The 26,793-nt window shown below is 43.4% G+C and overlaps 3 protein-coding genes across 4 annotated transcripts; 1 reads left to right on the top strand and 2 right to left on the bottom strand.

Moving 5' to 3' along the window:
* The first annotated feature begins 1,625 nt into the window (after positions 1–1,625).
* On the top strand, positions 1,626–7,290 carry sp4 (sp4 transcription factor). Its single transcript, XM_041053125.1, has 7 exons — positions 1,626–2,181; positions 2,452–2,522; positions 3,509–3,859; positions 3,959–5,180; positions 5,554–5,752; positions 6,250–6,449; positions 6,701–7,290. The coding sequence occupies exons 1-7, from the start codon at positions 2,175–2,177 to the stop codon at positions 6,970–6,972; spliced, it is 2,322 nt and encodes a 773-aa protein (XP_040909059.1). The 5' UTR covers positions 1,626–2,174; the 3' UTR covers positions 6,973–7,290.
* Positions 7,291–9,067: 1,777 nt separating this feature from the next.
* On the bottom strand, positions 9,068–20,450 carry cdca7b (cell division cycle associated 7b). 2 transcript variants are annotated; one of them, XR_005895133.1, is made up of 11 exons: positions 20,316–20,450; positions 17,982–18,125; positions 17,790–17,887; positions 17,433–17,670; positions 17,240–17,302; positions 16,814–16,999; positions 13,613–13,768; positions 13,341–13,490; positions 11,135–11,271; positions 9,904–10,719; positions 9,068–9,873 (listed from the first exon to the last, which is right to left on the bottom strand). XR_005895133.1 is itself a non-coding variant. In XM_041053126.1 (10 exons), exons 1-10 carry the CDS (start codon positions 20,331–20,333, stop codon positions 10,698–10,700), a joined length of 1,212 nt encoding a protein of 403 aa, XP_040909060.1. In that variant the 5' UTR covers positions 20,334–20,450; the 3' UTR covers positions 9,068–10,697. The 2 variants fall into 2 exon arrangements, 1 of the variants encoding a protein (XP_040909060.1); XM_041053126.1 differs by having other exon boundaries at positions 9,068–10,719.
* A 2,119-nt stretch (positions 20,451–22,569) lies between these two features.
* On the bottom strand, positions 22,570–26,202 carry LOC121192183 (C-type mannose receptor 2-like). The gene is made up of 3 exons (XM_041053762.1): positions 25,482–26,202; positions 23,295–23,388; positions 22,570–23,181 (listed from the first exon to the last, which is right to left on the bottom strand). The coding sequence occupies exons 1-3, from the start codon at positions 25,967–25,969 to the stop codon at positions 22,681–22,683; spliced, it is 1,083 nt and encodes a 360-aa protein (XP_040909696.1). The 5' UTR covers positions 25,970–26,202; the 3' UTR covers positions 22,570–22,680.
* Between the last annotated feature and the right edge of the window lie 591 nt (positions 26,203–26,793).

Raw genomic sequence — 26,793 nt, 5'->3', positions numbered from 1 at the left:
CTATCAATATAAAGATCCATGTTGAATATTAATGAGGCTCAAAATGCTATAATCACACATTTGGCACTGAACTTTCTCATTTTACATATTTTGAGGTTACACAAAGGTTACATATCAGAGCTGAAAAACTTTAAATACCATCCTAGCTGTTAATGTCACAGGGTGAATCTTAGTGAGACACTATTGCCTTAGTTGACTGCCTAGAAGCCTAAATATTTCCCTTGTGTGCCAGGGGCATATCCTCAGTTGGCCGCCTGCCTGCTAATGATGTTTTCTGCTCGGTGAACCGGGGCTGTGACTCCACTTGGCTAAAGTCACTCCTGACTCAGGATGGGTCTCTATGAAGAAGACTATCTTCTTCAAACTATGGAGCAGAGCCCCCTGCCTGGTACTATACAGGCCTGCTACTCTACATCCAACATGTAGCTCTGTTTGCCGGGATGAATTTAACACATAACTTCCCTCTGGGAGATTGAAAGAGGTTTTGGCGTGTGGGTGGGAGACATGACTTCTGTTCCAGACTGTTACACAAGCAGGAAACTTCTGTGTGACTACTGCCACAGCAACAAATAGCTTCTTTTTTTTTTTTTTTTTTTTTATTCAATTATGTTCTCCGTTGCTCCGTTGCCTGAACCCTGTCCAAATGCATGTATTGAACAGAATGTGTTTTAGATTCTATACACATCAAGTACGTCTGAATTATAGATAAAAAGGCTGGGATACTTGTATTTATGTGAATATATTAATTACAGATTAATCTGTGGAACATCAAAATTTGGTAATTTCCATTAATCAGTTAACTGTTTAGACTTTAAAATGTCAGAAAACAGTGAAAAATAGCCAAAAATTAACAAATATCCTAAAACCTGAGCTGACAAATTCAAATGGCTTGTTTTTTTCAACCAAACCTCCAGAACCCAAATGTATTCAGTTTACTACAAGAAAACCAGCAATATGTACATTTGAACAGCTGGAACCAGCGAGTTTTGGGGGATTTTCTCTTAAAACAATGACTTAAATAACTGATGAATTATCAGAATTGTTGCTGGTTAAATTTCCGTTCACTAAGTAATTAACAAGTAGTTTAAGCTCTAATCCCACAACAATTTTCCATGTCTACAAAGTATATTTAACCTCATATCTGAGAGGTTCAAAACAGCATTTTTTTTAGAATTTATGTTTGAAAAATATGTGAAACTATTAATCAAATACCCGATTAATGAATTCTCTAAGTACTCTGATAAGGTACTGTTTTCTACCATTTAAAAATACATGATACTTCTGTTCCACTGCTTTGTCTTCTTTTAACCAGGACTGTCATCCTGTGACACCACAGTGGAAACTAACACACACACGCCTCCCTTTCCCGTTCGCCCAACCCCCCACAATACAGAAGTCACCGCCCTTCCCTCTCGCTCTCACACCAACATGACTACCAACACAGCCGCTCCGACCGAGACCGACACACCGGAGCATCATGGGACTTGTAGTCCCGGTCGCCCAATCCAGTTCGAGAAGGCGAGGCCTCACCAAAATACAACTCCCATCTCGACCCTCGCACGCCGAGCCCTGTCGTCCAATCTGAATATGTGGGAGGAGCGCGTCCGCCCACAAAAGCCACAGCTATCTCCCCGTATCTCCCCCTTAAAAAAAACCAATTGTGCACGAAAAAAAGGGGAATACGCGTAAAATACTAACACTGGTGACGGTTTGTCTTCGGTGCACGACGGACGGCGACGAGGCGTCCCCGCGTCGTGCGGCGAGAGAAACGGCGGCGACAGGCAGGAGCAGCGGAGAGGGTGTTGTCCTGATGCTTAAATGGAAGTGGGTGGGCCTCTACGGTCACACACTGCCAACTTCTCTGTGGATATCATTCTGACAAGCGCCAATTTGCTCGTTTATGGTCTGTCTATCCGGTAAAAGAGGCATACGACGGGGCTGCGAGGGGGCCGACGGGCCGAGGACGGTCACTGTGTTCTCCGTTATTTCTGTTATTTGGGGCTGCTTGATTGTGCCTGCGCTTGGCACCGCCCTTCCTGGCCGGTGGGTGGTTTCGTCAAACGGGCAGATCCGCCACGGCCCAGCGCCGAACATATAGGCCGTCCTCCGCCTCTGTACCCGGCCGGCCTTCTACCGTGAACTACACCCTCTCCCTCTCGGTATATTAATGCGTTATGAGTGGTAGGTACCCTCCCCCCATCTCCACCCCTCTCTACCTCTCTTCCTCCGTTAGATAGATATGAGGCTCAGAGCCCTTCTGATATTGATGATGAGGTTACTGGTTTCCCCTCTGCCTTTATTGATCACCTTTGTTGTGCTATATCTACATTATGATCAGATTATCATTCACAGTACATGGTGTCTGTCATAGTGCCTGCTTATCCTGAGACTTTGTACCAAGCAGAAATACTCATGTGATGATATTATAATATTTCCACTGTCTTTTCACAGACTCGAAGAAGGAATCATCTGGAACTGAAGGCGGGAAAGCATCTAAAAAGGGGAAAAGTTCTGGATCGCAGGTATAAGAACGAAATAAGAGTTTATTATAGTTCATTACTTTTGCCTTGCCTGTAGGCCAAAAATGTTCTCCCTCCCCTCCCAGCCAGCCAGACAGACACCTCTGGGGGCGTTTCTCTGGTGAATTCAACTTCCTGCTTCTGTGCAGCCCTGCTGAGAGCCAACCCAGAGCCTCATGAATAGGCTTGCATGGCTGTCACATTTCAGTCACTGTACTTCTGAACTGTCTGTTTGAATTAGGGCCAAAATGATTTAATTCTGCATATGGATTTATTTTAAAGACCTACAGCGTTGGTATGTGGCTCTACAACTGTGAAATGTCTATTTTTAGCTGCTTTTTAGAGCTTGTTTATTTTTAAAGATAATTTTCAGCCAGGCAGTTATTCTTAAGTGCATCTTTTGTTGTCAAATGTGTATGACAAGCATTGTTGCTGTGTTATTTCCCACGCTTTTGTAGTTGATACAGATATTAGGCTGTTTCCCTGCACTGTTGAGAGATGTATAGCATTAAAAATTTGCCTGCGACCTAGTTCCTTTGAAAGGGAGGAGAGAGAGAGAGAGAAGGCGGCATTTTCTTCTAGTGTTCTGAGAAAAGAGAAATGTGGTTCTCACACGCCCACCCACTCACTTCCTGTAATACCGCCCACTTCCACTGACAGTTCTCTCTTTTTCGCTCAGCTTTTTGTGCTTCTTTTTTCTGCATCATGTTTTCCCCACCCCTCGCTCTTTTACTCTTTTTCTTCATCGTTTCAAACTGTTCATTGTGCGAGTGTGCATAGTGATACTTGCCCAGTCCTTCCTTTTGGCTTTTTTTTAACTTACATGTTGTACTGTGTATGTACAGTATATGAGCTCTCTGTGTGTTTCCGTCTGTCTCAAACACTTGCCTCTTTTCCCTCCTTCCCTTGTCACTCCTGTTTAACTGTTCCTCTCTCTGTCCCTCCTTTCCATCCCTCCTCCGCCCTCTTTCCTACCCTGTGTGCTCCAGGATTCCTCTCAGCCCTCTCCGTTGGCTCTGCTAGCAGCCACCTGCAGTAAGATCGGAGGGCAGGGGGGAGTGGAGGGGGCCCAGTCCCAGACAGGAGCCCAGCAGATCCAGGTCCAGGCCGGTCAGATCCAGCTGCAGGCAGGTCAGCTCCAGGGTCAGATAGTGGTGGACACAGCCGGGGGTCAGGCCCTGGTGCCCCAGCAGCTGGAACTGGTCCCAGCTCAGTTCACGGGGAACGGCTGGCAGATCATTACAGCGGCTCCTACTATGGCCAAGGAGAACGCCAATCAGCCTGTTGCAGTGACGGTGGCCACCACCTTGGCTAATGACAGCTCACCTGGCGGACGCAAGGTGAAGGAGGCGGGGGACTTAGTGGGTCTGAGTAAATATTTTGTTGTCTGTCAAAATTTGTCCTCTTAACTGTATCACTGCTCCTTTCTTGTTGGGCAGGTGAAGGCAGTAGGTGGGACAAACAGTGTTGCAGCCAACCAGCAGCAGCAGCAGCAGTTCCAGATCATCCAGGTTCAGAACCTGCCCAATGCTGGGGGCGGGGTACAGTATCAGGTCATCCCTCACCTGCAGACTGCAGATGGACAGCAGATCCACATCAGTCCAGCTCAGACGGCCTCCATTGGGGCTCTTCCGGAACAGGTCCAGCTCATCCAGACCCCGAGCCCAGGCCAGACCCAGGCCATCCTCCAGCCAGCCAACCAGCAGGCCATTCTGACAAGTACAGCCAATCAGACGGTCCCACTGCAGATCCGCCCTGCACAGTCTTTGCAGCTGCAGACTCTGCAGACTCTTCAGACTCTTCAGGGCTCCCAGACTCCTGTTATGACCACAGTACCCATAAACCTTGGCGGCATGACCCTGGCTCTGCCTGTGATTAATAATGTCGGAGGGGGCGGGGCTGTGCAGCTTATCCAATCAGCAGATGGCACATTCTCTGTTGCCAATGGCAACCAGCTGGTGACAACAGCAGTCTCTGGGGCGGCTCCTCCCACAGCATCAACTGGCTCGACAACAGCTGTAGCAGAAGGTGACAGTGTGTCTGATGGGGCGCAAGTGGTTTCTGCGGGATCAGAGGGTGGACCAGCTGACACCCAAGTGCAGACCAGTGAGGCGGACTCTCAAATCCAGAACCAGGCCAACGGACTGCAGAACCAGACAGATACAGCAGGAACCATCCAACAGGTGATCGTGGGCCAAGTGGGGCACCAGTTGGTGCAGCAGATCCAGCTGCAGCCCCAGGCTCAGAGTCAGGGTCAGGCCCAGGGCCAGCAGCAGCCTCAGCACATTCAAACCCTCCAGCTTGCCCCTGGACAAACCCTCCAGCCCATTCAGGCCTTCCAGAACCCAGCCCAGGTCCTTATTCGCACCCCAACCCTGTCCCCATCTGGGCAGATCACCTGGCAGACACTGCAACTGCCTGGTGGAGTCTCCCTGCAGGGCGGCCTGGGGACAGCTGTGCCACAGCAGCTGACACTGGCCCCGGTGGCTGGTGGGACGACGGTGGGGAGTGGAGGGCTGGTCTCCCTGAGTGGAGCTCCCTTAACGCTGAGTGCAGCCCAGATCAACCCGGGGTCTGGAGTACAGACGGTCAGCATCGCAGGGCTGGGCACTGCTGGGGTCCAGGTGCAGGGTGTTCCCCTCACTATTACTGGTCTACAGGGTAAGGACCCACAGACTAACTGTGTGAATGTGTTGTGACTAATCCATAACTGATCCATTCATTAAAATAAGTTAGAGCAGTATGGTTGTGCTGAGGCAGCATTATTAGTTATCGGAAAAACATGAAGTCTGACACGAAGTTTCCCGTTCCAACTTTCCCACCTTCAGTTTTGTTGTACACTGCTTCCTACATTTACCACTCAGAGCTGAACTATACCAGTACGTATTACTGTCATCCACTGTAATCAAGACTGTTTTGGATCTCACGCTTTCAGCTTTCTATACTGTATTTTCTTAAGACTAGCCCACAGACGCTACAGCTGTTTTTTAGACCAACATGTTTACACATTCTGTCATGTACAATCACCTTTCAGGTCAACCACAGGGTCAGGATGGGGTCAAAGTTCAGTCGTCTCCCGTGACAGTCGCTGTTGGCAACGTGGCATCAGGCTCATCGATGAGTCCAGACCAGCTGGGCTCCGTACAAAGTTCTTCGGACCAGGAGGGACCGCCCAGCAAGAGGCTTCGACGTGTCGCCTGCTCTTGTCCAAACTGCAGGGATGGAGAGGGGAGGTATGGACACATTAGAAAACACATTATGCATTGGTGCAGCGGGAAAAACTGGGGTTACATATCTAATCATTTAGGAAACCACTGGTTTTGGGGACATGTATGGGGAAATCACATCGATCATAATGGAACAGCAGGTTTGACAGATGGACAGAACACAGTGCAGCTTGTGTCCTAAAGTGAGAGTTTTGACCTCGCACCACCCCACGCTTCACACTGTAATGAGGAACTAGCACCCAAAACATACACTGAGAACATTCAGACACTGTACAAATGTATTCAGCTTTGCAGTAGACCTGTGTATTGAAACAGAGACAGTTTAATGTACATTTACATTTTAGCATAATTTAGCATTTGGTGTGTAAATAACTTCTTTGTAACCAAAAAATATGATTAATTTTTTTAAATGTTTCAATTAAAGATTATACTGTCATTCCATTTGTTTTAGCACACACACACACCCCACCCCCACCCCCCCCTAACCCGACTGTATGTTGTAGGAACAGCGGGGACCCCACCAAAAAGAAACAGCACATTTGCCACATGGAAGGCTGTGGTAAGGTGTACGGCAAGACGTCCCACCTGAGGGCCCACCTGCGCTGGCACACCGGCGAGAGGCCGTTTGTCTGTAACTGGATCTTTTGTGGCAAGAGGTTCACCAGGAGCGATGAGCTGCAGAGACACCGGAGAACGCACACAGGTACAGGGGCGTAGACTTCTGCTGTGGGTCACCCTGGGTCGCCCCTATATGGCAAGGAAGGGCAACAGATGCTCTCATTTGAAAGGCTGGAACTACAGAATGTTTGGCTTTTTTTCCCACATTTTTTTTGCTTGAAAAATGATGGAAACAATTAATTGCTTGTCAGAATAGTTGCCAGTTACTTTTCTGTCAGTCGAATAATGATCATTCGACTGACATAATGATCTAATCATTTGTCTTTTCCCCTCTAGGAGAGAAGCGTTTTGAGTGTCCTGAATGCTCCAAACGTTTCATGCGCAGCGACCACCTGTCCAAGCACATCAAGACCCACCAGAACAAGAAGGGCGGAGCCGCCGTGGCAATCATCACCACTGATGACATGGAGGAAGACACCCCCGAAGGCCTGGGTGCCTCCCCTCAGATTGTCGCTGTGGCGACCCTCTCACGTGACTCTGAGCCCGCTACACCCACCACCTCTAATCACCTGGAAGAAGAGGAAGAGGAAGAGGAGGAGTTTGAATAGGCGACTGACTGCTGATTCTTTGCAGAAGGCTGACTTCCTGTTTTTTTGGGAGTCTTTGCAGGGACTGTAAGGGTGGCTACTTTCTCTTTTCTTTTTGTACTTTTTCATTTTACATAATTTTAAAAATGTTGTTCTCTCATGAAAAGGGACTCAAAAGAGAGACGGGATCATGTGATGAACAGAAACCGAAAAATATAAACTTTACAATCCAAAAAAAAAAACTAACATATAATAACAAAAAATTAGCCTAAACATATAAAATATTAGTTTGGCTTTTATAATAATAAATCTATAATAATTCCATGCGCGGTGGGGAAAGGAATGTAAGTGATGTCTAGATTAGCACAAGACAGGGGGACCTGCTGAATCTAAAACCATCATATATCAAGAGACATTTTCCTAATCGCAACAGAATCTAACTCTATGCACAAAGTTGTGTTCCTGTTTCATACCTGTCAGACAGTGCTGAGGGTCAATCATGGTACAGGACTGTTGCAGAGCAGTGACACAGCAGGGACAGTCTTGGGATGGTGTGTGTGCACATGCGTGTGTGTGTGTGTGTATGAATGAGGGTGCGTTTGTATTCCCTTGCTGTCATGGAGAGGATCTACCTAATTTGAGATTTATTCATGGTTCAGGTTTAGTCCTCGGATCAGATTCAGGTGTTGATTCCTTCGAGACCAGTTAAACGGATAAACTGTTATTGAAGAAGAGAGGGGATGATTCTAAAAAAAAAAAAAAAGAGTAGAAAAAAGCACATATAAAAAGATTTATAAATAATGCATTCCTAATGAGGTGCAGTGGCCATTAGAAAAAAAAGGTTTCTATAGAGGAAAAACAATCTAGCTTTCTACAACTTTGTTTGTGTAGTGAAAGCAATACTATAATGACAATCCTAGTGAAACCATGTTTACATTGTCAGGGGAAGTTTTCTCTGTTCATAAAAACAAGCCAGTTCGCTCTAAGATTAGGGAAAACATCTGAAGACAGTGCCATCATCTGAACAAAGCCAGTTACTTTGCAGATACCACAAAGAGGCGACAACGCTTTTGTCGGATGGCTGCACTGTCACCGTGACGTTTTTTTGCGTTTTGCTTTCTGTGCTCTGGTCAGGACCCCCCCCCCTCCCCGTCCGCCTCTAACCCTGCTATGTGACCGATGTACCACAATTGCCTTAACACAAGCTGTTGTACAGAGGGAACCTCAGAGTGAGGTGGACGGAGAAAGATGGGAGCTCTCCTGCATGGGGGGGGGTCAGGGGGGTGACGTGGAGAGCGGACTGCAGCACAGAGAAGTGAAAGTGAGGCGGTGATCAGAGCTGTGGGTGGGCGTGGGATGGGCTATTTAGCTATGTGGATATTTGAGATGTTTTCTGGTGGTGTTGCTCCGTGTTAGTTCAGTGCGTACATAATTTTTAAATTAAAAGATACTTTTATTTTATAGAATTTATCGATTGTTTTGGAAAGTCCCCTCCCCCAGTATGTTAACACACAGGACCCCACTGTGTATGGCTAATTTATTATTTATCCTTAATTTGTAATATTTGCCTTTTGCTGGACTTGTATTTGTGTGCGTTGATTCTGAGGTTGTGTACAGCATGTTTCAGTTTTTTGCTGTAGTGCTGCTTCTCTCTCTTCTTTAATCTTTGTGCTTCTGTTTTTTTTTCTACGTCTGACCATTGCTGTTCATTTCTTCTTCTCTTTGCGCCATAACATGTTTTTGGAGAAAAATAAATAACAAAAGAAGAAGAAAGCAAAAAAAAAAAAAGTTACTATTGTTTAAAGTTGAAAAGGTTGATACCAAACAAATTTAGATGTTTTTGGTAATATTTTGTGTGACAACCAACTTTTTTTTCTTTGATATTTTGTAGTGACATCTCATTTGTAAATCTTTTTCTAAAGATGTTTGTTTGTCTCCATGACATTTGATAATGGGTTTTTTGCCAGGTTAGCCTCAAAGGCTTCAGTTTATTGATATTTTTAAAACTGGTTTGTACAAACGTGTTATGTCGATAAAAAAAGAAAAAAAAAAGGACAACTTCAAACAGAAAAAAAAATGCTTTGCCTGCATAACACTTGACAATAAAGTGATTAAAACTGTCTTAAATTCCTCTCTGATGCACTGGTATTTGTGTGTATTGACCAGATGGAAGTAGAAAATACAATCACAATGAAACAAGAGCCATAACAATGTATATACATGGTACACACACACACACACACACACACACACACACACACACACACACACACACACACACACACACACACACACACACACACACACACACACTTTCTGTAACTCCTCCCACCTCCTTATAGCTGGGTAATCTCTCAGCTGTGTTGTGACAGCAGCGATGATGGAGTATCTGCTGTATCTGCGCTTCCTTTGGGAACAATTACTGCTCCCGGATGCCATTTCTGCTGTTGATGGACTCTAAATTGATGCTACGAGGATCGAAACCTGTGACCATTCAGTTACAGGACAATCTATTCCCACTCAAAAAAACACGCCTGCTTTGACTGATTGTTGTTTGTGTGAGGGGATAATGGGCCACTTAACTTAAACTGTCTACTTCAGAAAACATGAACTACAAAACACCCCAGGTGTAACACAGCTGCAACCAAAGCGTAACTTGAGGGAGAGAGAGTTCACTGGCAGGTCGCTCTGACTGTCCAGTTTCAAAAAGCATCATGCAGTAAGGCAGCTCAAGCACATATCTTTGACATCTCACTCCTTTGAAGCACTTCAAAAACACCTAAATCTACAGCCTCTCTCTGCACCCTCAGGTGTTTTGAGGGTAAAAAAAAGGAGTTAAATGTAACAAACTCTCAAAGTGTCAGAACAAGGTTTTGATTCCATTTGATGATCACATTAATGTGTACATAAACTCACACTGATCTTGAGTGTGCACTGTATGACACTACTGACACTAACAGTAAATGAAGTAATTAGACAGCTGTAACATACCTTTGTATTTCTTACATACATTTCATGACAATGGTCCCTCGGTTACCTCGGGTTGACTTGTGACGGGGCTGTGACCCTGAGGTACCTGGTCATTATACGAAATCAGCTGACTGCTTTCCTGGTCACCTCAGGAGCCAACAGTTGACCTGGACCTGACCCCACACACCTTTGGGAAATGACACCAGGTACACAGCAGCTACACACACACACACACACACGCAGCTAACTCCTCCTTAAAAGACACATCTGTTAGTTCTGAAACAAGCATTCAACAGAAAAAAAGCCTGCATGGATATCATTTAAAAACATGGCAAATCATCTAGCAAATGCCATTCTTTATTCAAATTTACAGTGGACCGACAAGAAAGCTGTACCACTTTTAGAAAAGTAGTTGGTATAAAAGGCTCCGTTTGCATCCGTAACACAGAGATGAACCACTTGCGTTTGTTTTAGTCAACAACACTCAAAACAATCATACAACTCAAAACTGAGTACTGGCTTTAAAACGATAAAAACATTCCTGCATCTTATGCAGGCTTAAATCAGGTTATATAAAACATATTAACAGTGTATGTGCCTTATCTTAAGGTGACAAAGAAAAAAAAACATATTTTTTTGCTTTTGTTTCTCTAGTTAGATATAAGGTTGACCTATACCTAAAGATGTGCATGTTCTACAGTACTGTGCAGCACCCGAACCTTCTCCAGGTACCAGCTGTACGAGCAGGTTCTCCTCGCTGGTCAACATTCTGGACTTTACTGCAGCTCCTTCTGAATACTGTAGATGGAGGGAAAAAACCAAGCCATAGTGGTCAGACTACTTCTCAACAGGGCTACAACTAATGATTACTGTCATGCTTGATCCGTCTGTAATTTTTTCCAACTTTTGTTTCAGGGAGTTTCCATCAATTTTCAATTCAATTCAATTTTATTTATATAGCGCCTTCCACAATCAAAACTGTTTCAAAGTGCTTTACAGAGACCCAGAGCCTGACCCCAGAGCAAGCACTTAAGGCGACAGTGGCAAGGAAAAACTCCCTTTTAAAAGGAAGAACCCTTGAGCAGAACCTGGCTCATATGGGGGACCCTCCTGCCGATGGCCGGGCTGGGTGAAAGAAGGAAGATAGGACAGCTGGGAATGGAGGAGAGGAGGAGGAGGACATGCACCAATCCAAGTGAATGAGGTGACCTACCTCTTCAGATACTCGTGGACATTGTCGTGGCCGTTGTAGCGAGCCAATCCCACCAGGATCCCGGTAGCACAGCGGCCCTCCTTCTTGCGACACAGACTGCAGTTACACATCCCGCGGCAAATGGGACAGGACCACGTCTGTAAAGACAAGAGCCAAATTTAATGCAGGTAACCAAGCATGTTCTTGCTCTAAGTTCAGTTACATCTGTGACAGTTTTCCTCATTTAGGTAGGATTTTTGCTGAGAAATGGACACTGATTTGGTGCTTTGCACTGCATTTCCCTGTGATGATTTCTCCACAGTGTCACCAGTACTTTGACCTTAAAACAGCTCCCAAAACAAATAAACACAGGCTTCTCTACCAAAGAGAAATAACCAACTGCAAAAAGACAACAACACAATTTAAACAATATACAATATAAAAATATATCAAATATAGCCCCAGCTGTGAAAACAAGAAAACGACTCTTGTTTCTGCACCAAATAAAATAATTCACTCAACCTACAGGCAAACATTAACCTGATTTCAGCTGTTCTCAAACACAAGCTAACATGATACTCTGTGTAAGCAGTAAACAATGTATAATAATGAAAACACACTGGAAAAACAACACTATCTCTTCATAGATAACATAGAATGACTTGTTCAGGCTTGGACACAGTATTATTTTATTGGGCTTTCCAATTATTAAGTATCTGTGGGTGGTGCTCTTTGCTGTGTGTTTTCAGCGATGTGCTTTTGTCTCCTACAATAGCTTTTTTGCAAAGAGACAAATTACACGACTCACAATAAGTTAGGGATATTGTTATTTACATGAGTGCTTTTCCTATTTGGTCTGAATTTTAATGAAATAAGAACACCATTTTCATTAGTTTAATATTTGTTACCCAAAAAAATTAGACAATAATAAGGATAGCCCCAAATAACAAAAATGTCAGCATCGGGTGTTTCCACCATTTGCCGCAATGATAGCTTGACAGCGACGTCTCATGCTCCTCACTAGCCTCATGATGTTGTTCTGAGGCAATGCGTTCCGCTCTTCCACAAGTGCTACACGCAGTCCTGCCAGGTCACATGGGGGTGGGGTACGATCATCCAGTCTCTGCTTCAGCTGGTCCCAGATGTGCTCTATGGGGTTCAGGTCAGGGGACATTGCTGGCCATACCATATGAGGCACTCTGACTTCCTGAAGTCGAGCTGTGACAATTCTGGCACGATGTGGTGGAGCATGATCATCCATGGACAGAAAGTTGGGGGTGTGCTGGCGGAACTGGGGGATGATGATGGGTTCTATGATGTCTCTGAGGTAAGAACATGCAGTGACTGAGCCATCTACAATAACCAAATCTGTTTTGCGCTGACTGGTGACACCTGCCTTAACTGTTGCACCTCCTTCGCCAAAGCAAACCCCGGGGACCATGTTGACCTCGGCGTATCGCTCACCTCGCCTTCTCCAGCAACGCTGACGACCATCATTTCTGTGCAAGGTGACCCGACACTCATCAGTGAACAGGACGGTAGACCACTGCTGCATTGTCCAGGTCACATGATCTTGTGCCAACTGCCAACGTTCACGGCGGTGTCTTTGTGTCCGTGGGGTCACCTGCAACGGTCGTCTGGCATTCAAGCCAAAGTGGTGGAGTCGGTTGGGAATGGTTTGTCTGGAAACCCGAGTGCCCCTCACATCTCGTAAACAGGCCTGCAGCTGTGTGGCAGTTGCATAAGGATGTCTGAGTGCACAGGTCCTTAGGTACTGGTCATCGTATCGTCGTGTCGTCGCAGTACTGGTATTGGCCCCAATATGTAAGGCACACTGTACACAGTGAGACCATTATGTGGAAAACACAAAATGAGGTGTGTCTATCACCCCAATACAATGGCCTCTCTATCCCAAAAATCTCTGAAGTGAAACAAACACTGTATGTATGACATCTACTGAGTCTCTCACAATATCCCTAACTTATTGTGAGTAGTGTAAAAAAAAAAGAATAAATAAGACTATCACATGCAAGGAGACAAATTTCACTAATTAACTAATAATGCTTCAGGATATCAAAATTCAGTCATTTCAGGTTTCAAAATGGGTTTTTTTTCTGTGTCTGGTGTCTTTTCGGTCTCAGAGGACCACCCTTCATCTAAAGTTTACCAAACCCACGGTGCAAGAAATGGAAGATGAAATTTTTAACACGTGTGTATGAGAACTGACCGGGTCAAGAAGTACAGTGCGCACGTCCTCCCCATAGCGATTCTTCAAGCACGGCCCACAAAACTGACCTTTGGCCCCCACACAGAAACCACTGCGACACACTGTCTTTGTGTCCAGAGTCTTCTGTCTGCACTGGTGACATGAGCTGCCCTAGAGGAAAAAAACAAAGACACACACACAGTGAGGAAATGTACAAACCCTGATCCCTGCAATGCAAATCTGTCAGTACAGTGCTGACAGTGCAAAACAGGTAAAGGCCTGAAGTGACTCACATTCTCTTTGTCCCAGATCTTGTCTTTGCTTCGATACGCTATGTTGTCCAGGTCTTCTCTGGTGATTTCGTCGACTGACTTCACCACATACTGGCTCCTCCTCGAACTTTGGCTCTTTCTCTTTTTCCTTTTCTCACTGGCATGTTCCTCGTCCACCTGCCCAATCACAACAGCCAGATTAAAGGTACAACTGAGAGGACATACAGTGGGGCAAAAAAGTATTTAGTCAGCCACCGATTGTGGAAGTTCTCCCGCTTAAAATGATGACAGAGGTCTGTAATTTTCATCATAGGTCCACTTCAACTGTGAGAGACAGAATGTGGAAAAAAATCTATTTATTTATAAATTCCTGCGTAAAATAAGTATTTGGTCAATAACAAAAGTTCAACTCAATACTTTGTAACATAACCTTTGTTGACAATGACAGAGGTCAAACGTTTCCTGTAGGTCTTCACCAGGTTTGCACACACTGTAGCTGGTATTTTGGCCCATTCTTCCATGCAGATCTCCTCTAGAGCAGTGATGTTTTGGGGCTGTCGCTGGGCAACACGGGCGTTCAACTCCCTCCACAGATTTTCTGTTGGGTTGCGGTCTGGAGACTGGCTAGGCCACTCCAGGACCTTGAAATGCTTCTTACGGAGCCATTCCTTCGTTCCCCGGGCGGTGTGTTTGGGATCACTGTCATGCTGGAAGTCCTAGCCATGTCTCATCTTCAATGCTCTCGCTGATGGAAGGAGGTTTTTGCTCAAAATCTCACGATACATGGCCCCATTCATTCTTTCCTTAACACGGATCAGTCATCCTGTAGGGCTGGGTATCGATTCGATTCCGATTCTCAAGATTCAGAATCGATTATCACAATTCAATTCGATTCGATCTTGATTCGGGTGTTATTAAAAACATTTTTTAATGTTTTTAATAACACTCCTCCTCCTCCTCTCCTCCATTCCCAGCTGTCCTATCTTCCTTCTTTCACCCAGCCCGGCCATCGGCAGGAGGGTCCCCCATATGAGCCAGGTTCTGCTCAAGGTTTCTTCCTTTTAAAAGGGAGTTTTTCCTTGCCACTGTCGCCTTAAGTGCTTGCTCTGGGGTCAGGCTCTGGGTCACTGTAAAGCTTTTTAAAACAATGTTAAAACAAGCTGTTATCTGAATTACATGACTGTGCAGTTATGCAACATATTAATGCCAAAAACAATGCTGTGGGGCAGAATTACCAGATCCAGCAGATCCAGGGCTCTAAGTGTATGACATTCAATTGCCTTTAAAGTGCGAACATGTAAACTGTTGGGGACTTTTCTTCTGACATGACCTGAGTAGCTGTCTTCATTGGCTTCAGAGCTCTGACCACATCTTCTGCATCTGTTATGTCTTCCTTTTTCAAGCTGCACAGCTCCTTTTCATTTCTGCGGACTTCGGGTGAGAGTAGAGCGGCAGATATATCAGGTTGCTGCTCCAGAAAGCGTTCTAACATCTCGAGCGCACTGTTCTACCGGGTCACGACATCAATTGTGAGCCTGTGTGCTTTCAGCTGCAACAGCTTCTGTTTTTCTTTGAAGATGCGGGTGGCTGTTGTACTGCGATAAAAGAACTTTGCAATGTGCCTCACTTTCCCAAGCTTTCCTCGGTCGTTTGAGACCGGCTTGCGAGGCTAGGTGGTTCCTGAGGTTGGTTGTATTTCCACAATACTTCACTTCCATTTGGCATTCCTTGCAAATATCTCTGTCCTTGCGTATCTCTGTCCTTGTCGTTTTTGAACCCAAAATGGTGCCAGACAGAAGCTTTGACCCTTTCTGGCGTTTTCAAAGCCAATGCTTGGCTAATGTTGCGTTTACGATCCGACCCTGTGTTCACTGTTTGGATAGCTTCACACCACATGCGCATGCGTGAATTGGATGACGGGACTAGTGGGGTTAAAGTTCACCAGGGGGGAATGTATTTTAAAAAATCGATATTTGCACGAACGAATCGATCTTTAGAAAATAAAATGAGAATCGATTCAGAATCGGAAAATCGATTTTTTCAACACATCTCTATCATCCTGTCCCCTCTGCAGAAAAACAGCCCCAAAGCATGATGTTTCCACCCCCATGCTTCACAGTGGGTATGGTGATCTTGGGATGCAACTCAGCATTCTTCTTCCTCCAAACATAACGAGTTGAGTTTTTACCAAAAATTTCTATTTTGGTCTCATCTGACCACATGACATTCTCCCAGTCCTCCTCTGGATCACCCACATGGTCACGGGCAAACTTTAGGCGTGCCTGGACATGTGCTGGCTTAAGCAGGGGGACACGTCTGGCACTGCAGGATTTGATTCCCTGTCGGCGTAGTATGTTACTGATGGTAACCTTTGTTGCTTTGGTCCCAGCTCTCTGCAGGTCATTCACCAGGTCCCCCCCGTGTAGTTCTGGGATTCTTGCTCACCGTTCTCATGATCACTTTGACCCCACGGGATGAGATCTTGCGTGGAGCGCCAGATCGAGGGAGATTATCAATGACCTTGTATGTCTTCCATTTTCTAATAATTGCTCCCACAGTTGATTTATTCACTCCAAGCTGCTTGCCTATTGTAGATTCACTCTTCCCAGCCGTGTGCAGGTCTACAATTTTGTTCCTGGTGTCCTTCGACAGCTCTTTGGTCTTGGCCATGTTAGAGTTTGGAGTCTGACTGCTTGAGACTGTGGTCAGGTGTCTTTTATACTTCTTCTTAAAGAAGAATTCACAGGTTTGTGAGAGCCAGAAATCTTGCTTGTTTGTAGGTGACCAAATACTTATTTTACACAGGAATTTATAAATAAATTCTTTAAAAATCCTACAATGTGATTTCCTGGATTTTTTCCCACATTCTGTCTCTCACAGTTGAAGTGTACCTATGATGAAAATTACAGACCTCTGTCATCATTTTAAGCGGGAGAACTTGCACAATCTGTGGCTGACTAAAAACTTTTTTGCCCCACTGTAAACAGGACATTGCTATGTAGCCAATAAGATTTTATTGGTTTTTAATACATAAAATCATAACTGCACTTTCTCCTAAAAAATCATTTGTTTTTTCAAGATTTTACTGATGACTAAGATGAAACTTGACTGGATAACCAACTGCAGACTGTAATTGTGTATCTTCAGTGTATAAAGTACTTAACTGAAGATCTTCCAAAATTAAATAACGCCTGGCTAAAAAGGGTGTGTTGCATGTCATACTTCCACCAGTCTCCTGACATCTATAGTCCTGGGGCTTCTGTGGGTGACTGGCTCGCTCTTTTCCTCCACTGCAAAGTTCTCAGGAGGACGAGCCTTACGGGATGGGTTCCTTCTTTCTGACCCCATCTCTGGTTCAAACTTGCGTTTCCGTGGCGTTGCCTTCTCTGCCGCCTGCTTCTTCTTCTTCTGCCAATATGAAACAAAGACAGTGTTTCATAATCACAACAATAAAAAAAAAAATTAGTCTGTACAAAGTAAAACAAGACATAAAACATAAAACATATCTGTTTACTTCTTACAGTCTATCAAATGAATATAATATTAGTTGTGATTAAAATCTTTTATTAATGGTTAATTTCCACTGGAATGAATGCTCCTTTTTCTGTTACATGTTCATGAAAACCTGGTGCTGGTGTGTTTACTCACCTGAGGAGTGGCAGGCAGAGTCAGGTCCGCCATGGTGGACAGATCAGCAAACAGCTTAGCCAGCTGAAAGACAACAACAGAGAAGACCTGAGTCAAAGGACTCTGAAATGTGAGGGACTGGTATAATTTAAATATATAGATTACAGTTTGTGACAATATGGAGAAAACACAAAAGGTTGTAAGGGTTCATTACCATGGCCTTGTTTTCCTGAATGTTCTTGTCTCGTTTTCTTAGACTCTGAGACAGAACCTCCTCTTTGTCCTCCTCCTGTTCCTGCTCCTGTTCCTCCTCCTCTTCTTCTTTGTCCTGCATCTGCTTCATCCTCTGCCTTCTTCGGGCTCTCTGTGAAAGAGGTGTTTCTTTGACAGGCTCCTTGACATTTTTATCCTGTGGTTCCTGTTTGGGAGTAGACAGTCTTTTCATAGGAAACCTAAGAAGCAAGATTAAAATAAGACCACTGTTCAGTCATTGGAGAACCAACACAGATGTCATGAAACAACAATAGGAGGCTTTATTCCCTCTTAGTATCTTACAGTCCTGTAAACACACCTCAGGGCTACTAAAAGACTCCTTCTCTTTGGTGGGGAAGCCTCCTCGCCATCAGAGTAGAAGCCTGTGTCCACATCGCTGTCTTCTTCTGAATCCATCTGGAAAAAACAGAGAGATAAATCATACAGTGCTTTGGCTGCAATATCACACATTTCCATCAAATCACACAGCCAACAATAAACGTTTCAATACCTTGGTCTTCAGCCGTTTGTTGCAACATCCTCTGTCCTCTTCGTCCTCATCCTCACTAAAACCTTCGAACTCCTCCTCACTGTCTGACTGGGTGAATAGACGAGCCAGCTCAGCGGTGATGAACTTGGATTTGAAACGTGGAGCCTGTTGGCAGACATATCAGGAATCACGCTTAAACAAGGTTTGGTGGAATTAATGACATCTTCCGTGAGTAGTCCTGTGTTATCATCACAACACAGAACTTGAAGTGTGAATTCAACTGATAAACATTTAGGTATTATTACTGAAAACATTGTTTTCTTTGGAATGTGTATTTACAATCCTGTGTACAACTGAAGATATCAAAGTGACAGACCAAGACAATACCAGACCTGCTATAGTTAAAAAAAGAAAAAAAAAAGATAAGCCACACGATCATTTGTTAGACCAACTTTCACACTTTACACCAGAGGGAGCACCATTCCATCGGTGGACACCATGGCTAAGCAAAAACTGAGTGGAGCAATGAACTTAGCCCAGCTGTGTCACTGCGCAGACCCCAACAGCTACAGAGTTTACACTGACAGATACCAAACTAACCCCAAGGACTCCGTGCATCCTGTGCAACTTTTCAGCTATGGCAGGGCAGGGCCATTTGAAACACAGTGAAGTGCAAAACGAAAATACACTGGTTTTACTAAACTACCTAATTGTTTGGATAATAAAGAAATTACATAAAAGGATACGAACAAAAGCAAATATGTCAAGTTTTATTTTATATGGGCTGTGAATATACGCTAATGGTCAAAAGTTTTAGAAGACTTCAATTGTTCCAGCTTTTATTTAAATTGATATAATTCAATATCAGTGTTTCTGAAGTAAAACCATTGACCAATTAAACAACTGGAGATTTTAAAAACAAGGAATCATGAAATCTTCTTGCTGAACTAAACTTTTGATCCATTCAGCAGGTGAACACACTCGTAATGTTCTTGCTACAATGGAAATCAAATGGTGCTCAGAAACACAGAAACTGCTGCTGCAGAAGTTCCCACGTGTGTTGTACTTCCAGGTTGCTTTGCTTTCACCTTCTGTCCAGTTCATCCCAAGCCTGCATCATGGGGTTTAAGTCTGGGGACTGTGCTGGTCTTCATCATGTGAAGCCTTTTCTTCTGAGTCATTATCTTGCTGTAGGGTGAACCCCTGACCAGCCAGTCTGTCTTCCTTTGTTACTTGTCTTTTTCACCATTCTGATAGAAATATACAGGACTACTTCCTGCAGGACAGTATTATCCTAATAAAGCATCAAAGGGTGTAGTAAGAGTTTGTTCCAACGCTGCCTTTATACAGACAGAGGGTTTGTAAATCATCAACAAATGCTGGGACACCTGTAATAATTGTTTGCACTAGATTTCAAAGTTTCATTTACTTTCATTACCACAGAAAAGAAACCTCTGCACTATTGTTTTACCTTGGGCAGTTTACCACTTACCTTTATACCATTTAAGGTTATTCACTGGAATTGAACTGCTCACGTTACAATAAAAACAGGAAAAATTGTGGTGTTGGGTATACATATGTACATATATATGTTATGTATATAAATATTTATTTGGGATCTGGACAGGGTTTTGTTGTGTAAAAACGTACTGTACACACCATCACAGATATAGACCATTTAAAATCAAGTGTATTTGACCAGATTTCACAGCAGTAGTCTGAAATAAACCAATGAACAATCTTCTGTAGCAGCATTTATAAACACGTCTTCAGTTCAAAATCACCTTAATAACCAATTCTCATTTTATTAAGAAAAGTCACGACACATCAAGCTAATATAGTTAAGTATGTTTTTTGTTTTTAGCTGTTAAAAAGGACCCGGTGTGTCTAACTAGTTGATATCTGTTGCACCATCCCCTGCAGCCTCAGGGGGTGTTGACCTCTGACCTACCAAGAGCAGGACGACACAGTTTGTGCCTACCTATCCATCCCCTTGACAAAACACTGACCCTGCACCCTTTTGCTTTGAGCACCATCTTACTGCTCTTCCAGCTAGCTGGTTAACCAGGCCAAAACAAAGACGTAAGACAAGTTTCGCAAATAGTGTTCAGGACATAAGGTTGTAACGGGATGTCTACGTTACCACACCGAACTGGCTACAGACTAAAATAATAACCTTATTCGGAAAAGACAGTTATGAATGTGTCTTTACAATGGAGGAAATTTAGGTCGGCCAAGCCAGCAACGTTAGCTGTTAACAATGGTCTTCATTTGGACTCATCGTGACTTTTCTTCGCCACAAAAAACCGATGAGGAAAAGACAGCTACATTTAAACTCACTGCTCTGCCGCTTACCTTGGATGTGAGGGTCATTTTAATTCCGTTTTGCGGCAAATTTCGGTCCGACACAAACTTTTGTCTTAAAGCATGAGAACCAATGAATAGAGGTGGATTTAAAAATTAACCGCTAGAAAGGTTCGGTGATTGCAAAAGCAGGGGTTTTAACGTTGGTGAGAATAAGTGTAAACTTGTAATTAATGCCAATAGTTGTGATTTTGAGATTCTGATAGCGATCGTTTATAATAAAAAAGCCTCCATTCACTTGCATTTTTTGGTAAAGGGAATTTTCTTTATGTTTAGGAGTTGTCTCTCTTCTGATTCCCCCTGTGTTCATAATGGTGCAGTCCATCCCTGCGCGCGAAAGCTGGACATGGGCGTGGTTACCCCAGAGCGCCAGAGAACCTGCCCTTGTTATACTATGGTGAAGTTGCCTTTCTGTTGTGTTGCTTGTGTATGCCTGCCATTGTGTTGTAGACACAAATGTGTATCATTAACAGACTTTCTCCAGCACTAAAACACAGTGCCTACTATTACTCCACTACATTTTAGAAGTAAATGTTATACTTTTTACTTCACTACATTCATTATACTTTACAGTTACATTGCAGATTAAGATTTTACATGTGATCAGTTTATAAAACACAATGTTTTCTGCAGCAACATAAAATAGTTAGGGCTACAATTAGCAATGTTGTCATTATCAGTGAATCTAATTCATTATTTTGTCTATGACATTAAAAAAAATGCCCAACACAAATATTCAGAGGCCATAGGGAAGTGCTGCTTGTGCAATAATAAAATCAGAAATGATAATTTAATTAACACATAACAATGTAAATATAACTAAATATAATATAACAAAATAAACACTGCCATGGCTCCTTAAGCAGCATAATAAATACCTATGACTCTACATTTTGCTGATGATACTTATAATTTTGCTTTAGTCAGCTTTTCAGTGCAGTACTTATAATAGAATAGAAGCAGAACTGTATTCCTGGCACTGAGCAGAGGGCTTTGAACTTTGGGAGCATTTAGGCCATTTAGACCTATCAAAAGATAAAATGAAAATATACAGACAATATAGCTAAAATGACCGGAGGAGGGACTTGGGCTATGGGCTCATTATTTCTAAAAGCCTGACTACCCTCCTACTTAATGTCTATTGTATCAGTTTAATGATTTCCACTCGTTGAGCACTCTGTCAGATTGATAATTACACAGCACCTGCATCACACCAAGCCTGTCTGTTCTGTTTGTCTCACTTCCCTCATTTCTACTTCATCCTCCACTGTTGTTTAGTTGTCAGAAGCCTGTGTCAGGGTGACTGCAAAATGATAGGGGTTAACAGCATCAGGAAACCATATCGGTGCACCCTGGGTCTAAACTAGCAGTGATCATACCTCCCCTCCCCTCCCCACACACGCACGCGCACACATACACACACACTTACACAGAGCACATGGTAGAGAGAGCTTACCAATTTTCCATGCAGTTCATGCCAGCTGGAATAATCAGCTGAGATCAGACAGATGAAGCTATTCACACATTGCAAAAACTGTTCTGTCTTCCTCACCACGGGCACTACAAACTCTTTGGCTTTAAGTCCACAATCAGTCTTTCAAGATGAAACGGTCGGTGGTGTGGTTTCACCCTGTACACTTAACTAAGAGCAATGTCAAGTGTTGTAGGCTGGAACTGTGGTTGTTTCACTGCAATGTCACGCCTGTCATTTTTCTCACAGGGACCTGAGCTGAGGAAGTTGCACATGATGTGATGCTGTTTATTCAGAAAGTTACAGGTTCACACTGTTCATGTGAACCTTCTGTAACTTAGAACTTAGAAGTTAAATTTAAGAATTGACTTATGCATTGTAAAGTGACTGCCCCTACCAGTGTGCTGCTGAGTTGTCCCATCCAATTTTTACTGATCTCAAATAATCTTGGCATTTTAGCGCACAGTGTTACCAAGTTTGTGTGTTTTCTGCAAATGATTACATTGGTTGACGAAGAGAGATTGGGTTCTGGGGGATGCTCGACTGTAATCCGGTAACCCTCAACATTAAACTGTATCATGGTGAGGACCCACTGGCAATGAACGAATCATGCAACATTGCCTCCGCACCAGTTCATGCTCATCGCTGTAAACATGTCAGCACTCGCAAGCTAGCCAGAAGCTTTCTCATTGGCAGACACCGTGTTAATAAGCAACCTGCACCTTCTCATTCATTTGTCTGGCATTCATGAAAACAAAGGTGAAAACAAACGGCTTTGGTAAATACATTTGCATAGTTGTATCTTTACCATGCAGGTTTAATGCATTACTACAGAGAAACAGATGGAAAGTCACTGAGTTTAATCAGACACAACCTTCTCAGTTGCTAAGGACAAACTGGCCTAGATGTACAAACAAAACTCAATGTTTGAGAACACGTAATGTCATTCCATTTCAAATCTGTACCCACGATGTGGTGCACACAATCTTCATCTCCTCCAGCATCGTTTGGCTCTCCTGTACTCCAAAAGACAAAGTTGACTGCAGACCCGTCAGACCACATCCATCGACCTTCTTTGTGGATGTCACTGAGTCCTAACCAGATGTTTGTCCCAGCAGATTCGAAGTTCATGACCAGGAATTTGATGAAAATCTGCTCATCGAGACTGTGGACAGACACCAGGTTGGCTTTCTGTGTCACACAGTGATGTTCTGCATCAGCCCAGGTCATGCGGGTGTTGAAGTACTTGTAGCAGCGGTTGTTGAAGCTGACCCAGGACACGGGACAGTTTCCACGATATAAATTTGTGTTTTGGGCAGCTGAAGGAGGCACAGTGCCCAGAGTCAGACCAAGCAAGAAGAGGAACAAGATCATGATGGAATCTCTCTGTCACACGAGCAGGACGAAGGGTTGATGTGTTGGTTTATAGATGTGTGGGAACATGAACCTGAACCTGAAACAGACCTTGAAAGACAGTTGACAGGTTGCTTTCTTTTTACATGCTTTTGAGAGGGCGTCTGTGTTGTTGGCTTGCTATCATTGGTCAAATGGACTTGGCAAAAACTTCCATTTGTGGCTTCAGCTGTCTGAAGGCTGAGGGGACACGACAGCAAAAATATCACAATAATGGAAAGCCTTCAATGTGTCCTCTCTTGCATTATGAACTTTGTTTTTTTTAACATGTAAACACAATTTAAATAAAATATTGCTTTTAAGAAAACGACTTTACACAGTCATGACAATGTCCAATAAAACACTAACTACTGCCTCCTGCTGGTTTTCCCTCCATTAAAGCATTTGACACCAGAGGAAAGAGATGACCACCATCACAGTGACTTGCTCTTCTGCCGCCCTCGAGTGGCCACAGTCATAACCAGGCACAAAAGTGTATGAGAAAGGAAGGAGACCTCACATAGTTCTTAAATAATTCATAATGTTTTAATGAAAGACACATAAGTTACGCCTGTGTTCAGGTCAGTAGTGTAGACAATGTCTATGTCGGTCGCAGAGTGTGGGAGTGAAACACAAATCACAAAGAATAATGTCAGTTGATAGGTCTGATTTATAGACTTATGAGCCCGGCCTACTCAGGTGACAAGGTCTCAGCTCCACCCCCTATTAGCTTAGCTGACTCACTATGCTTTTCCACACACGTGAGCCAACATAATATCTAAATTTTGAAGTGACTCAAAGTTTTTCAAGTGACCAAGCAGTGAAGATTCACCAGGCGCTGTCACATCGACCCCCAACCAGGTGCTGCCCTCACCACTGTACAAGCAGCCAAAGCAGAACATGCTTCTCAGGAAGAAGACGCTGCGAGTTCAGACACGACCTGATATAGCATGCACAGGATTTGGTTTTAACAAGGTTTAGACAAGAAGCTCTTTGGACAGCTGATACACCGCAGTAAATGACCCAACAAACGTTGCTTGAGATGGTGACCCCACAATCTGCAACAAAGCAAGAACTTGGTCACCCTCACTAAACTGATGTGTGTCAGAGCAGTGGTCACACCAATGCTGTCTATTTATGTGCAATGTGCTTGTAAAATCATTGTAGATCTCTTTGGCTTTGTGTGAGATAAGCAGATGCTTGGCAGTGCTTGATGTTTAGTTGCTTGAGGACTTGCCTTAACTATAGTCCTGACAGCGATAGTGTGCAAAGGATAGGTGACTGGATAGCGTGTGACTTGGCACATCACTCCCTACTGATTTGTTAGGCCTAGATTTTGTATCCACCCACAGACCCACACCTGACCCTGCAGGAAGCACCCAAAGGCAGCACATCCTGCTGGGAAACATAATCACAGTGTTCCTTTTGAAGTCAAGAATCAGACTTTGCTCTGTTCATGGCCCGTGTCACAGCACAAGCTGTAAACACACATGTGAACTCATGTTTACAATCATCTGGTTCCAGTGCAAAGGCGTTGATTTGGCAGGTAGAGAACCATCACACATATTATATTTTATATGGTTTATAATATTTGATACATACACACACATAGACACACACACACATATATATATGACAAGGGGCTGAAGTACTGGTTAGAGCTTACCTTTACTCACTTTTGGATGTTATCAAGAATCTTGTAGGAACTGTGTAGTTGAAAGGACACTCAGTCAATAATATTTGGTGAATAACACTTAGCAAACACTTTCTGTACACAACCATACAGTATCTAAACACAAGCCAGGAAAAAAAACACATCAACTCATTTGGGTAAGTCACCTAAAACCTGTAATTTATTCATTTTCAGTAAAACTTTCACATAGTTGAATCATCAACACATTTCTCTGCAGTTGAATTTTTCTTTAAATTTACAACAGACAAATAAGAACACCTGTATACATTTACAGTACATACTGTATTTACATAAAACAGAGGCGCACCATCACACTGACTTGCTCTCCTGCTGCCCTCAAGTAGCCACAAATCATAACAAGTACTTTTATAGCATTGCCGCTTCAAACCACAAATACCTTAGAGGATCTCAAAAGATTTAGAAAATGTTCCCTTTCACTGACCACTGGAATTACGAATGCCCGACACTCATGAAAAGACTAGTGAAATGGCTTCTATACAGAAACATTAACTTGTACATTTGTATTTTTAAGACCTAATGTGTTTCTACAGAGCAACAGGTGGACAGTCACCAGGTTGATTCGAACATAACTGTCTGTTGCTAAGGACACATTATGCGAGATGCACAAACAAAGGAATAAGAATCAGAACATGGTTTGTCATTCCATTTCAGATGAGTGCCAAAGTTCTTGTGTGCACAGTCTTCATTTCCAAGATCATCGTTTGGCTCGCCCGAGTTCCAAGAGGTAAACTTCACAGCACAGCCGTCAGACCACATCCATCTTCCTTCTTTCTGGGTGTCACTGAGTCCGATCCAGGTGAATCCCTGAGCGGGGTCAAAGCTCTTGATCAGGGATTTGACGAAATTCTGTTCATCCAGACTGTGGATAGACACCAGGTTGGCTCGCTCTGACACACAGTGGAGCTCTGCATCTGCCCACGACATACGTGTGGCGATGTACTTATAGCAGCGGCCGTTGAAGCTGAACCAGAACATGGGACAGTTTCCACGCTGTAACTTCATCTCACGTTCCTCTGAAGGAGAAACAGGGCCGAGAGCCAGACCAAACAAGAAGAGGAACCAGATCATGTTGGTGACAGAGTGTCTGTCTAAGTCTCTGGAGAATGACACAGGGTCGAAGTCTTGGTTGGAGGTTTTCTGCACTGTTAGATGTTCTCAAGAATATTGCAGAGACAACTGTAAGGCCGCTTTTTTATATATGCTTCAAAGGGGGTGTTTGAAGGTGTGATATCATTGGTCAAATGTTTGGCTAAAAATTATCCAGGATTTAGAAATTAAAACAAGGAAATTCAAGAGAAGCAATATCTGTTAACTATTCATTAACAGCTGCTGAACTCAAGGAGTGCTCTAGTGTTTGTTTTTGTAAATCATTATAAAACTTTTTAGTGCACCATAAAATGCTTAATGTTGTGATATATAACTCAGGCCTGTTTTGTTTCATACTGTGATAGTATCTATATGATACAGGTTAATCAGTTTCTGATAGCTGTTCTGTGGACATGGCTGTAAACCTTTCAATACAGTCTGCGTTGTCTATGCAATATCCTGCTCCATATCTCTTTGAATTTATTACAAAGGTCCTAAAGATCATCATAAACACAATGATAACAAGCTGTTATCGTTTCTTTTTATTTTCGCACTGAGCTTCTCACTGTTACTGTTTTTCATGGATCCGGTTAAATAGTACACATTTTATTTTCGAAAGCTAATATTGTATTTTGAAATTGTACCAATCTGCTTTACAATACACTGACCGACAGCTGTCAGTAATACTCAGTCACCAAAAAGGATCTACTGGGTTTAGTATGGTTCTGTTTTATCTATGGAATTTCCTATAGCCTACTGTGTCTCTTTGAATTTATCACAAGGAAAAAGTGAATGACCCCAATGCG

The sequence above is a fragment of the Toxotes jaculatrix genome, chromosome 13, assembly GCF_017976425.1.
Source record: "Toxotes jaculatrix isolate fToxJac2 chromosome 13, fToxJac2.pri, whole genome shotgun sequence".
Classification (NCBI taxonomy): Eukaryota; Metazoa; Chordata; class Actinopteri; family Toxotidae; genus Toxotes; species Toxotes jaculatrix.
Note: the sequence above shows the minus strand (reverse complement) of the source record. Positions and strands in the feature narration are given on the sequence as shown.

Bases quoted from the DNA above. Each gene is read 5' to 3' on its own strand.
- cdca7b (XM_041053126.1), bottom strand. The intron at 17,888-17,981 runs GTATTGAAACGT...TGTTTTTTCCAG, and splicing joins ACAAACGGCTGAAGACCAAG to ATGGATTCAGAAGAAGACAG. The intron at 13,769-16,813 runs GTATGACATGCA...GTGATTGGGCAG, and splicing joins ATGTCAGGAGACTGGTGGAA to GTGGACGAGGAACATGCCAG.
- LOC121192183 (XM_041053762.1), bottom strand. From the start codon at position 25,969: ATGATCTGGTTCCTCTTCTTGTTTGGTCTGGCTCTCGGCCCTGTTTCT. The intron at 23,389-25,481 runs GCAACAGACAGT...GTGTCCCCTCAG, and splicing joins TCTCGCATAATGTGTCCTTA to CCTTCAGACAGCTGAAGCCA. The intron at 23,182-23,294 runs GTAAAAAGAAAG...CTCGTGTGACAG, and splicing joins AGACGCCCTCTCAAAAGCAT to AGAGATTCCATCATGATCTT.
- sp4 (XM_041053125.1), top strand. The intron at 2,523-3,508 runs GTATAAGAACGA...TGTGTGCTCCAG, and splicing joins GGAAAAGTTCTGGATCGCAG to GATTCCTCTCAGCCCTCTCC. The intron at 6,450-6,700 runs GTACAGGGGCGT...TTTCCCCTCTAG, and splicing joins ACACCGGAGAACGCACACAG to GAGAGAAGCGTTTTGAGTGT.